This window comes from Barbus barbus (genome assembly GCF_936440315.1).
Source record: "Barbus barbus genome assembly, chromosome: 18".
In the NCBI taxonomy this organism is placed as follows: Eukaryota; Metazoa; Chordata; class Actinopteri; order Cypriniformes; family Cyprinidae; genus Barbus; species Barbus barbus.
This window is the reverse complement of record NC_136746.1, coordinates 29,986,797-29,999,558: the sequence shown is the minus strand read 5'-3', so window position 1 is coordinate 29,999,558 and position 12,762 is coordinate 29,986,797. Positions and strand designations below refer to the sequence as shown.

The window sequence follows — 12,762 nt, the reverse complement described above, 5'->3', positions numbered from 1 at the left end:
CTCGTCACGCATGTAAAGCAGATCTGATATAAAGTCCTATTTGCTGGATTATTAATCAGAAACAGGGCATTATGTCAGATGTGCTTTACATGATGAGAATCCTTCGCACACGGTTGCTGGTAGACGCAGTAATGTTTAAACGGTTTACGATAAGAGCTTTTGCTCTGCTTTATTTCCGTTGTGTTTTAGGTCAGTCAGTGCATTTCAAAGGTTTATGTGTTGATTCCAGAGGAACTGTACTTGTGAATATGAATTTGAGTTTCATACTTTAGAAAGATTTGGCTGGTGAATGTCTGGAAATGATCTTCTGTAACTATACACCCGTGCCACAATTCGGTTCAATACATTTCTCATTTTCATTTACTCATACTAAAATGACTAGAACTGGGATACTAATTAGTAAAAAAAATAAAGATTTAAAAACGGCAACAACATCTTTCAGGTTCACCTCATTTGTGTGCTTTTTGTATGTGTGTTGGTTTTTTAGCTTCTTGTGATACTATTGTAGTTTTTATATATTTTGAATTAGATTTTATTTTTTATTTCATTTTACTTAAGTTTTACAAATTTGTTGTGTGTTTTTGTAATTTTTATTAGTTTTTGTTGTTTTTAAAATTTTGAAACATTTATTTCAGTTTATTTTAGTATATGCCAACAAGCTGGAATAAGTTTCATTTTTTCATATTTTGTTTTATTTTATTGCAGTTAACGTTTATTTTATTTCAAGTAATGCAGTTTTATTAAATAAAAAAATACAAGTAAATTTCTGAACTGGGAGAACTATACACACAAACAAAAATGTTGTTATACATTGCTACATATTGTAGCATTTTTATATTGTGATTAAAAAAAGACACAAAAAAATGTGTGTGTAGAAATGTAAATTGTCTTTTTATTTAATATATCTTTAAATATTTTTCTCTCTCAACTTTCTCTCTGACACTTGCATTTAAAATGTAGAACAAATCAAAGTAAATGTGTTTCTGCAGCAACAGAAGACAATAGTAGACACTGCCAATAGCAAGGTCATAGGTCATTGTTAGGCAATACATGAATGAATTAAATGTCCACCTTAAATATAATGTTAGTTGCTTTGATTAAAAACAATTTCTGCAAATGCATAAAAGTAAATATAATGCCTTAATGAACCTTCAGCAAGTTGATTTCCAGAGAAAGTGTTGCTGGAGGAGTTTTGTTTTCTCCATTCTGACCACAAACACGCTGACGATATGAAGCAGACGGGAGATTTAGAGTCGTATAAATCTGCTGCTGGCTGTAAAGATGACGGTTTGTGTGTAAATCGTCCTGCTCTGTATTTATGGTTTGTGTTGTTGTGTCTCCTCAGGATCCTGAGCAACAATAAGATCTCTGCGCTGAAGAATAACTCTTTCCTCGGCCTGCGAGCTCTGGAGAGACTGTGAGTGCAATCGCCATTTCCATCTGATTAGATGTGCTGTAGATGATATAACGGGAGAATGGGCTCCTAGTCATGTAGAAACCATATATAACACTAAGTGCATGAAATGAGGCCCTCCCATCAGCAGAAATATGTTTTTCCAGATCTGCTCCTGGTTCCAGGTGATTATCAGGTGTAAAGTCTGTTTCTGCACACATGCATCCAGATATGTTGTCCTTAAGGTGCACAATGCATTTACTTGCACACATTTGAGAATCAAGATTTTTCTTGATATAGTTAACACGCTTGGGAATATTTTGAATAAAAAAGGAAATAACATTTTATTAATAGGATCATCCAGATATCCTGAGCAGATGCCTGAAGCGTGTGGCGTGTTAAAGGAACCGCTTTTATTTGGACCGGTTTTATTTTAGGGTGCACTGTTCCTTTAAATTGTTAAAATTACATATGCGCAGCATGAGCAGGTTGATGAATGACATGGAGATATATATTACATACATAACAGTTTTGCGGTGAAATTAGTATTAATATATTAATATGGTTATGTAAGTTATATTAATATACTATGTTAAAATTAATATAGTAATATATTAATAATATATAGTAGCAACAGTTTTCCAGTGGGATAAGTATATTTAATATATTAATATAATATATTAAGTAATGTAATATTGTATTAATATTACTAATATAATAATATTTTAATATTATTAATACATGGTAATATTAATAAAAATATAATGACAACAGTTTTGAAATGAAATGAGTATGCTTAATATATTAAAGTTATATTCATATAATTTTGGTAATGTTAATAATATATAATAGCAACAGCTTCTAGTAGTATGAGTATATTAAATATATATTAAAATAATAATTATATTTTAAATGTATTTTAATATGTTTATATATTACAATTACTTGAATAATGTATTAATGTTAATAATATACAGGTACATCTAAAAAAATTTGATTATTGTGAAAAAGTGGAAGGAGTGGCTGTTCACAGAGTGCTGTATCAAAGCATATTAAATGCAAAGTTGACAGGAAGGAAGAATTTGGGTAGGAAAAGGTGCAAAAGCAACAGGGATGACTGCAAGCTTGAGAATACTGTCAAGCAAAGCCGATTCAGACACTTGGGAGAGCTTCACAAGGAGTGGACTGAAGCTGGAGTCAGTGCATCAAGAGTCTCCACGCTCAGACGTCTTCAGGAAAAGAGCTACCAAGCCACTTCTGAACCAGAGACAACGTCAGAAGCGTCTTACCTGGGCTGTGGAGAAAAAGAACTGGACTGTTGCTCAGTGATCCAAAGTCCTCTTTTCAGATGAAAGTAAATTTTGCATTTCATTTGTAAATCAAGGTCCCAGAGTCTGGAGGAAGAGTGGAGAGGCACAGAATCCATGTTGCTTGAAGTCCAGTGTGAAGTTTCCACAGTCAGAGATGATTTGGGCTGCCATGTCATCTGCTGGTGTTGGTCCACTGTGTTTTCTGAAGTCCACAGTCAACGCAGCCATCTACCAGGAGATTTTAGAGCACTTCATGCTTCCTTCTGCTGACAAGCTTTATGGAGATGCTGATTTCATTTTCCAGCAGGACTTGGCACCTGCCCACACTGCCAAAGGTACAAAAAGCTGGTTCAATGACCATGGTGTTACTGTGCTTGATTGACCAGCAAACTCGCCGGACCTGAACCCCATAGAGAATCAGTCCAGACCCAACAATGCAGATGACCTGAAGGCCGCTATCAAAGCAACCTGGGCTTCCATTACACCTGATTGCCTCCATGCCACGCCGCATTGATGCAGTAATTCATGCAAAAGGAGGACCAACCAAGTATTGAGTGCATAGAAATGAACATGCTTTTCAGAAGCCTGACATTTCTGTTTAAAATATCATTTTTTTTTATTGATCTTATGTAATATTCTAATTTTCTGAGACACAGAATTTTGGGTTTTCATTATCTGAGCCATAATCATCAAAACTTCAAGAAATAAAGGCTTGAAATATTTCACTCTGTGTAATGAATCTATATAATATATGGGTTTCACTTTCTGAAATGAGTGACAAAAAATATTGACCGTTTTCACGATATTCTAATTTTGAGAGATGTACCTGCATAATATCAGCGATTTTCTGGTGGTATGAGTATATGTAATATATTATTAATATATTAATATTAATAATCTATAGAGCAACAGTTTTCTGGTGAAATGAGTTTTTAATTATAAATATATTGTAATTTATGCGACGATGTGATCATGAATGATGGCAGGATGTGAAGTGTTATGCTTGAGCACATGAGGGTCAGATTGAGGTGTTGATTCTGTCTGTGAGGAGCTGAAGAAGTCTTTCCTTTGACCCTGACTGAGTTCAGCGATTGATTCGTCCTTTAATCGAGCTCTTATCGTCGTTCCAGGCGCGCTGCATTGAGCTGCTGATGTTCTGCCTTCAGTCAGAGTCAAACCAAGCTCTGATCATCAGATCTGCTCATGCAAAGATCAGCGGGGTTATTTTGTGTCAGACACGTTCATGCATTTGGATATGTGTGAATTTTCCAGCCTACAATCTACATTTACAGCATTTGTCAAAGTAGCTGCTGGAAACCATTGCAACAGCTTTCCACCAGGATCATATGTTAAGTAATATTAATATATGAAAATAACTAAATTAATATAATAATATATTAAAATTAATAATGTATAATAGCAAAACAAATTCAGTGGGATAAGTTAATTTAATATATATTTAATATTCTATTTAATAATTTAAATTAATATATAAATAATATATTAAATTAATATTCATATAATAACAATATATTTTGATTGATTTAATAATATATTAATAGCAACAGTTTTCCAGTGGAATATTTAATATATTAAAGTAATATTAATATCAATAATAATAATAATAATAGCAACAGTTTTCTAGTGGGATGAGTATATTTAATATATTAAACTTATATAAATACATTCATATTAGTAACAGTTTTCTGGTGAAATGAGTGTATTTAACATATATAATATTTTAAATTAGTCTAACTTTTTAATAATTTATATAATAATACGTTCATATTAATAATATATAATAGCAACAGTTTTCCAGAGAAATAAGTATATTTTATATATATTAAAGTGATATTAATATATTAATATCAATATAATAGCAGTAGTTTTCCAGGATGACTGTCATGGGGTTTATGGAACTTAAATATTAATTTATTCATGTGCATATTCATGCTCTATATAATGTAGGGGACCACGGGACACAACCTAACACTTTGACTTTCTCAATTTGTGTAAATCCACAGCGGGTTCAGAGTGTTTTTAGTTTTTTATCCACAGTAATTTCACTTCTTGTCTAGTACAAATATGACGCCTTGTTTCATAATTACAATGTATACGTTTTTCTTTATTTACCCTAAAAAAATGGAAGTGAAATGTGACAACATGCCCCGTAGGTGGGGTACATTGTAATATCTAAGGGGTATATTGTAACATGACCATATTAGAGCCCTGCAAATTTAGGCCCTAGCCCGGCCCGTGTCCGACAGCTTATCAGAATTACCGGCCCCAGTCCGACCCCGAACCCGTTAATTTAGAGAAACGTTTGGAGCATTTTTGTTCGTTAAATAGTAACAAGTCCTAAGTTTTTGTTTTTTAAAGTAACGACCAAGCGGCCAGCGGCAGACAGTGAGCTGATCATAGCCTATGTTTGATCAATTTAGCCTTCTCAAATCATCACGACTTACCTAAAATAAAATCTATTGTTGTACTAAAACAGTTCAAGCAAATAACAATGCTTAAACGTTAAACCTGCTATAATAATAATGTGCGCTAGTCTATATCTCAGTTTGTGCTGAGAGTGGAAGCTAAAGCGCGCTCTGCAGCACATCAGTGCAAACACTTTTTTTTTTTTTTTTTGTGAAAACAACTTTAAAATAGCCTACGACATCATTTTTTATTTTCTGATAAAGGTAAGAGTAATACATCATTCGGAACTGTAAAGGGTCTACTTTTATTTGTGTGCACTCACAATATCAACAAAACATTGTGCTTTTATAAAACAAAAACAAACGTGCTTTCTGCCTTCTTGTCTTGAACAGGAGCGCTTCACAAAAATGAACCGAAGCTGAGCGAATACATGCCTCACAGACATGATACATATATCTATAGAAAGCTTTAAATGATCACTTAACGGAAAAAAAAAAAAATTATTATAATCTTAATCATAATCAATAAAGATGCATTTCTCTCTAAAGGCCCGTCTGAGGAGACGGCGAGTCAGGATCAGCAACTTCATCCTTGCAACACAGACTCAGAAAACATTAGTTTATTATTCAATCATTCAAATATATCCTTATTATTTCCCACGGACACATTCATGGTTATGTTTGCTGGGGTTTTGCAGCAAGCTTTAGTCTATTTCGTGCATTTGATCGCAGAACTCCTCAGCTGCGCTGCTGCTGCGAGACCCTAAACCCCATCGAGCTGCTCTGTCGCGGCAGCACGGTCTCCTGTTGTTTCCACCAGCAACATCAATTTGTTTCATCATGGATGTCTAAAATGGATGTTTCATCATGGATGTTTCATCATGGATGTCCATCAATTTGTTTCATCATGGATGTCTAAAATAGAAAAATAAGAAGAGACCTAAAACAGGCCCGAGGCCCGGCCCGCGTCTGAATTCTGACGTGAAAATTGGCCCGAAGCCCGGCCCTAGGGGCGTAAAAAAGGCGGGGTCCGTCAGGCCCGGGCCAAAATGCAGGGCTCTAGACCATATGACAGATTAAAATGTTATCTGATTTCATGAAAAAAAAAAGTCAAACTAAAATATTTTGTCAATAAATCTGTATGTGGGTGTGTGTGAAAATATTCTGATGTAATCCCTCTTTGTAATCGTTAACATTTTCATAAGTAACGGTAATTTAATTACACATTTGTTCTCAGTGACTGTAACAGATTACAGTTACATTTATTGTGGGTTACACTTTATTTGAAGGTGTTACAGTGTAATTATACATTTAAGGACTGAGTAATCAGTGGCCTTTTATTGTGGCCAGCCTAAGGCACACCTGTGCAATAATCATGCTGTCTAATCAGCATCTTGATATGCCACACCTGTGAGGTGGATGGATTATCTCTGCAAAGGAGAAGTGCTCACTAACACAGATTTAGACAGATTTGTGAACAATATTTGAGAGAAATAGGCCTTTTGCGTACATAGAAAAAGTCTTAGATCTTTGAGTTCAGCTCATGAAAAATGGGGGCAAAAACAAAAGTGTTGCATTTTTATAATTTTGTTCAGTGTATAAAACCCTTTCGAGGATTTGTGATGCTGATGACCATTGAAAGCGTCGTCACAGTCTTGATAAAATGGTCCATTGTGTGTTTTTCAGGCCTGTTTTCTCGTCAGTGTGAGATTTCAGGATATTGCATAGCCTAATGTGCATTGAACGTTTTGTGAACCTGAGAAAACACACAGGATTTCTCCAACAAAAATAGTTTACCGAATATTTTCATCTGTTCATGAACTGAAATTTCAGTTTGGAAGTGTATTTGATTTATTGCAGGCTTTTAAGGCTAGTCATCAGCACTTTATTAATGCAGTGATCCAGATATGATCGCATTAGCTTATGCGTTACTCGCGCTGATTCAATCTAGTGGCCCAAAAGTGACTCAAATGATCTCATTGTTACAGAAACACAAAGTGGTTTTCATGGTTGTTTTTGTAAACTTTGTTTTCATTTCATTTCAAATGGGCCGCATGTTTTGTGTTTCCTGAAGGAGGCTGGTCTGTCTGGAAATCTCCCATGTTTTCCGTCTGTTGACCGAAGCATTTGGTGGCGTTTGGCATCCGCTCTCATTCAGCTGCTGCTTCTGGGCTGCGTTTGTCCGTCTGTGGTTTTATCTTGATGCTTTCTTTGAGAGCAGCTGCTGGTTTAACGCTTCGTAAATTGAGGAAATGATGAACGGATTGACTGAGCGGAAATATCTGCCTTTATTTAGTACCATTTAAATCACTTAATTGGGTCATTGGCAAATTGTTAATTATACTGAAATGCACCCGGTTTAGTTTTTAAAGGTCAGTTTAATCACAGCAGAATTTATGATACAATCTCTAAAGTGGATGCAGATTTTATGCTTTAACTGCACACATTTCATTTTGTTATATGACTAATTTCAATATGATTATGTTAATATTAACATTTCTGAACCAAAAAAGTATGTTTTCTGTTGGCTGATATGTATGATTTTGTTTTTTGTTTTTGGTATATTGCTTGGCTGAGTTTTTTTATTTTTTTATTAATTGTACTAAATTAAATTAAATTGACAGCCAATAAAAATAATAAATAAATAAACACATGTATAAATACATTATAAATAAATGTAGTTTTAAATCAATAAAATGCAAATAAGAATATAAATGAATAAATACACAAATTTATTAATAAATAATTTGAAATATTTTTAAATTAATGAATGATAAATACATAAATATAAACAAACAAACAAACAAAAAACAAACATTCTAAGGGTAATTTCTGTCCGTGAGTTTTTTTTTTTTTTGTTTTTGTTGTTTTTTTTTTACTGTTGGTCTAATGCTTGGCAGATTTGTTCCCTTAATTGTACTTAATTTACTAACAATATACTAACAATTTGCAAAATTGACAGCAACAGTAAAAAATAAATATATTTGGGAATAGATAGCCAGAGATATAGATAGACAGATGTATATAGACAGACAGAGATATAGATAGACAGATGTATATAGACTGACAGAGATATAGATAGACAGATGTATATAGTCAGACAGAGATATAGATAGACAGATGTATATAGACAGACAGAGATATAGATACACAGATGTATATAGACAGACAGAGATATAGATAGACAGATGTATACAGACAGACAGAGATATAGATAGACAGATGTATATAGACAGACAGAGATATAGATAGACAGATGTATATAGACTGACAGAGATATAGATAGACAGATGTATACAGACAGACAGAGATATAGATAGACAGATGTATACAGACAGACAGAGATATAGATAGACAGATGTATATAGACAGACAGAGATATAGATAGACAGATGTATATAGACTGACAGAGATATAGATAGACAGATGTATACAGACAGACAGAGATATAGACAGACAGATGTATACAGACAGACAGAGATATAGATAGACAGATGTATACAGACAGACAGAGATATAGATAGACAGATGTATACAGACAGACAGAGATATAGATAGACAGATGTATATAGACAGACAGAGATATAGATAGACAGATGTATACAGACAGACAGATGTATACAGACAGACAGAGATATAGACAGACAGATGTATACAGACAGACAGAGATATAGATAGACAGATGTATACAGACAGACAGAGATATAGATAGACAGATGTATACAGACAGACAGAGATCTAGATAGACAGATGTGTATAGACAGACAGAGATATAGATAGACAGATGTAGACAGACAGACAGAGATATAGATAGACAGATGTGTATAGACAGACAGAGATATAGATAGACAGATGTGTATAGACAGACAGAGATATAGATAGACAGATGTATACAGACAGACAGAGATATAGATAGACAGATGTATACAGACAGACAGAGATATAGATAGACAGATGTATACAGACAGACAGAGATATAGATAGACAGATGTATACAGACAGACAGAGATATAGATAGACAGATGTATACAGACAGACAGAGATATAGATAGACAGATGTATATAGTCAGACAGACAGACAGAGATATAGATAGACAGATGTATATAGACAGACAGAGATATAGATAGACAGATGTATACAGTCAGACAGACAGACAGAGATATAGTTAGACAGATGTATATAGTCAGACAGAGATATAGATAGACAGATGTATACAGACAGACAGAGATATAGACAGACAGATGTATACAGACAGACAGAGATATAGATAGACAGATGTATACAGACAGACAGAGATATAGATAGACAGATGTATACAGACAGACAGAGATATAGATAGACAGATGTATACAGACAGACAGAGATATAGATAGACAGATGTATATAGACAGACAGAGATATAGATAGACAGATGTGTATAGACAGACAGAGATATAGATAGACAGATGTAGACAGACAGACAGAGATATAGATAGACAGATGTAGACAGACAGACAGAGATATAGATAGACAGATGTGTATAGACAGACAGAGATATAGATAGACAGATGTATACAGACAGACAGAGATATAGATAGACAGATGTATATAGACAGACAGACAGACAGACAGAGATATAGATAGACAGATGTATATAGTCAGACAGACAGACAGAGATATAGATAGACAGATGTATATAGTCAGACAGACAGACAGAGATATAGATAGACAGATGTATATAGACAGACAGAGATATAGATAGACAGATGTATACAGTCAGACAGACAGACAGAGATATAGATAGACAGATGTATATAGTCAGACAGACAGACAGAGATATAGTTAGACAGATGTATATAGTCAGACAGAGATATAGATAGACAGATGTATATAGACAGACAGAGATATAGATAGACAGATGTATACAGTCAGACAGAGATATAGATAGACAGATGTATATAGTCAGACAGACAGACAGAGATATAGATAGACAGATGTATACAGTCAGACAGACAGACAGAGATATAGATAGACAGATGTATACAGACAGACAGAGATATAGATAGACAGATGTATATAGTCAGACAGACAGACAGAGATATAGATAGACAGATGTATATAGTCAGACAGACAGACAGAGATATAGATAGACAGATGTACAGGTCCTTTTCAAAAAATTAGCATATTGTGATAAAGTTCATTATTTTCTGTAATGTACTGATAAACATTAGACTTTCATATATTTTAGATTCATTACAACACAACTGAAGTAGTTCAAGCCTTTTATTGTTTTAATATTGATGATTTTGGCATACAGCTCATGAAAACCCAAAATTCCTATCTCAAAAAATTAGCATATCATGAAAAGGTTCTCTAAACAAGCTATTAACCTAATCATCTGAATCAACTAATTAACTCTAAACACCTGCAAAAGATTCCTGAGGCTTTTAAAAACTCCCAGCCTGGTTCATTACTCAAAACCGCAATCATGGGTAAGACTGCCGACCTGACTGCTGTCCAGAAGGCCATCATTGACACCCTCAAGCAAGAGGGTAAGACACAGAAAGACATTTCTGAACGAATAGGCTGTTCCCAGAGTGCTGTATCAAGGCACCTCAGTGGGAAGTCTGTGGGAAGGAAAAAGTGTGGCAGAAAACGCAGCACAACGAGAAGAGGTGACCGGACCCTGAGGAAGATTGTGGAGAAGGACCGATTCCAGACCTTGGGGGACCTGCGGAAGCAGTGGACTGAGTCTGGAGTAGAAACATCCAGAGCCACCGTGTACAGGCGTGTGCAGGAAATGGGCTACAGGTGCCGCATTCCCCAGGTCAAGCCACTTTTGAACCAGAAACAGCGGCAGAAGCGCCTGACCTGGGCTACAGAGAAGCAGCACTGGACTGTTGCTCAGTGGTCCAAAGTACTTTTTTCGGATGAAAGCAAATTTTGCATGTCATTCGGAAATCAAGGTGCCAGAGTCTGGAGGAAGACTGGGGAGAGGGAAATGCCAAAATGCCTGAAGTCCAGTGTCAAGTACCCACAGTCAGTGATGGTCTGGGGTGCCATGTCAGCTGCTGGTGTTGGTCCACTGTGTTTTATCAAGGGCAGGGTCAATGCAGCTAGCTATCAGGAGATTTTGGAGCACTTCATGCTTCCATCTGCTGAAAAGCTTTATGGAGATGAAGATTTCATTTTTCAGCACGACCTGGCACCTGCTCACAGTGCCAAAACCACTGGTAAATGGTTTACTGACCATGGTATTACTGTGCTCAATTGGCCTGCCAACTCTCCTGACCTGAACCCCATAGAGAATCTGTGGGATATTGTGAAGAGAAAGTTGAGAGACGCAAGACCCAACACTCTGGATGAGCTTAAGGCCGCTATCGAAGCATCCTGGGCCTCCATAACACCTCAGCAGTGCCACAGGCTGATTGCCTCCATGCCACGCCGCATTGAAGCAGTCATTTCTGCAAAAGGATTCCCGACCAAGTATTGAGTGCATAACTGAACATAATTATTTGAAGGTTCATTTTTTTTTTTGTATTAAAAACACTTTTCTTTTATTGGTCGGATGAAATATGCTAATTTTTTGAGATAATCATCAATATTAAAACAATAAAAGGCTTGAACTACTTCAGTTGTGTTGTAATGAATCTAAAATATATGAAAGTCTAATGTTTATCAGTACATTACAGAAAATAATGAACTTTATCACAATATGCTAATTTTTTGAAAAGGACCTGTGTATAGACAGACAGAGATATAGATAGACAGATGTATATAGACAGACAGAGATATAGATATAGATAGACAGATGTATATAGACAGACAGACAGACAGAGATATAGATAGACAGATGTATACAGTCAGACAGACAGACAGAGATATAGATAGACAGATGTATATAGACAGACAGAGATATAGATAGACAGATGTATATAGACAGACAGAGATATAGATAGACAGATGTGTATAGACAGACAGAGATATAGATAGACAGATGTATATAGACAGACAGACAGATAGAGATATAGATAGACAGATGTATATAGACAGACAGAGATATAGATAGACAGATGTATATAGACAGACAGAGATATAGATAGACAGACAGATAGAGATATAGATAGACAGATGTATATAGACAGACAGACAGACAGAGATATAGATAGACAGATGTATACAGTCAGACAGACAGACAGAGATATAGATAGACAGATGTATATAGACAGACATAGATATAGATAGACAGATGTATATAGACAGACAGACAGATAGAGATATAGATAGACAGATGTATATAGACAGACAGAGATATAGATAGACAGATGTATATAGACAGACAGACAGATAGAGATATAGATAGACAGATGTATATAGACAGACAGAGATATAGATAGACAGATGTATATAGACAGACAGAGATATAGATAGACAGACAGATAGAGATATAGATAGACAGATGTATATAGACAGACAGACAGACAGAGATATAGATAGACAGATGTATACAGTCAGACAGACAGACAGAGATATAGATAGACAGATGTATATAGACAGACAGACAGATAGAGATATAGATAGACAGATGTATATAGACAGACAGAGATATAGATAGACAGATGTATATAGACAGACAGAGATATAGATAGACAG

At 35.1% G+C, this 12,762-nt stretch overlaps 1 protein-coding gene across 1 annotated transcript in view; it reads left to right on the top strand.

The window, feature by feature from the left end:
- Nucleotides 1-12,762, top strand: part of adgra1b (adhesion G protein-coupled receptor A1b) — a 145,866-nt gene that overhangs the window by 18,573 nt on the left and 114,531 nt on the right. The window contains exon 2 of the mRNA XM_079440034.1: nt 1,346-1,417. Coding sequence (XP_079296160.1) covers nt 1,346-1,417 — 72 coding nt within the window. The remainder of the gene's footprint in view (nt 1-1,345; nt 1,418-12,762) is intronic.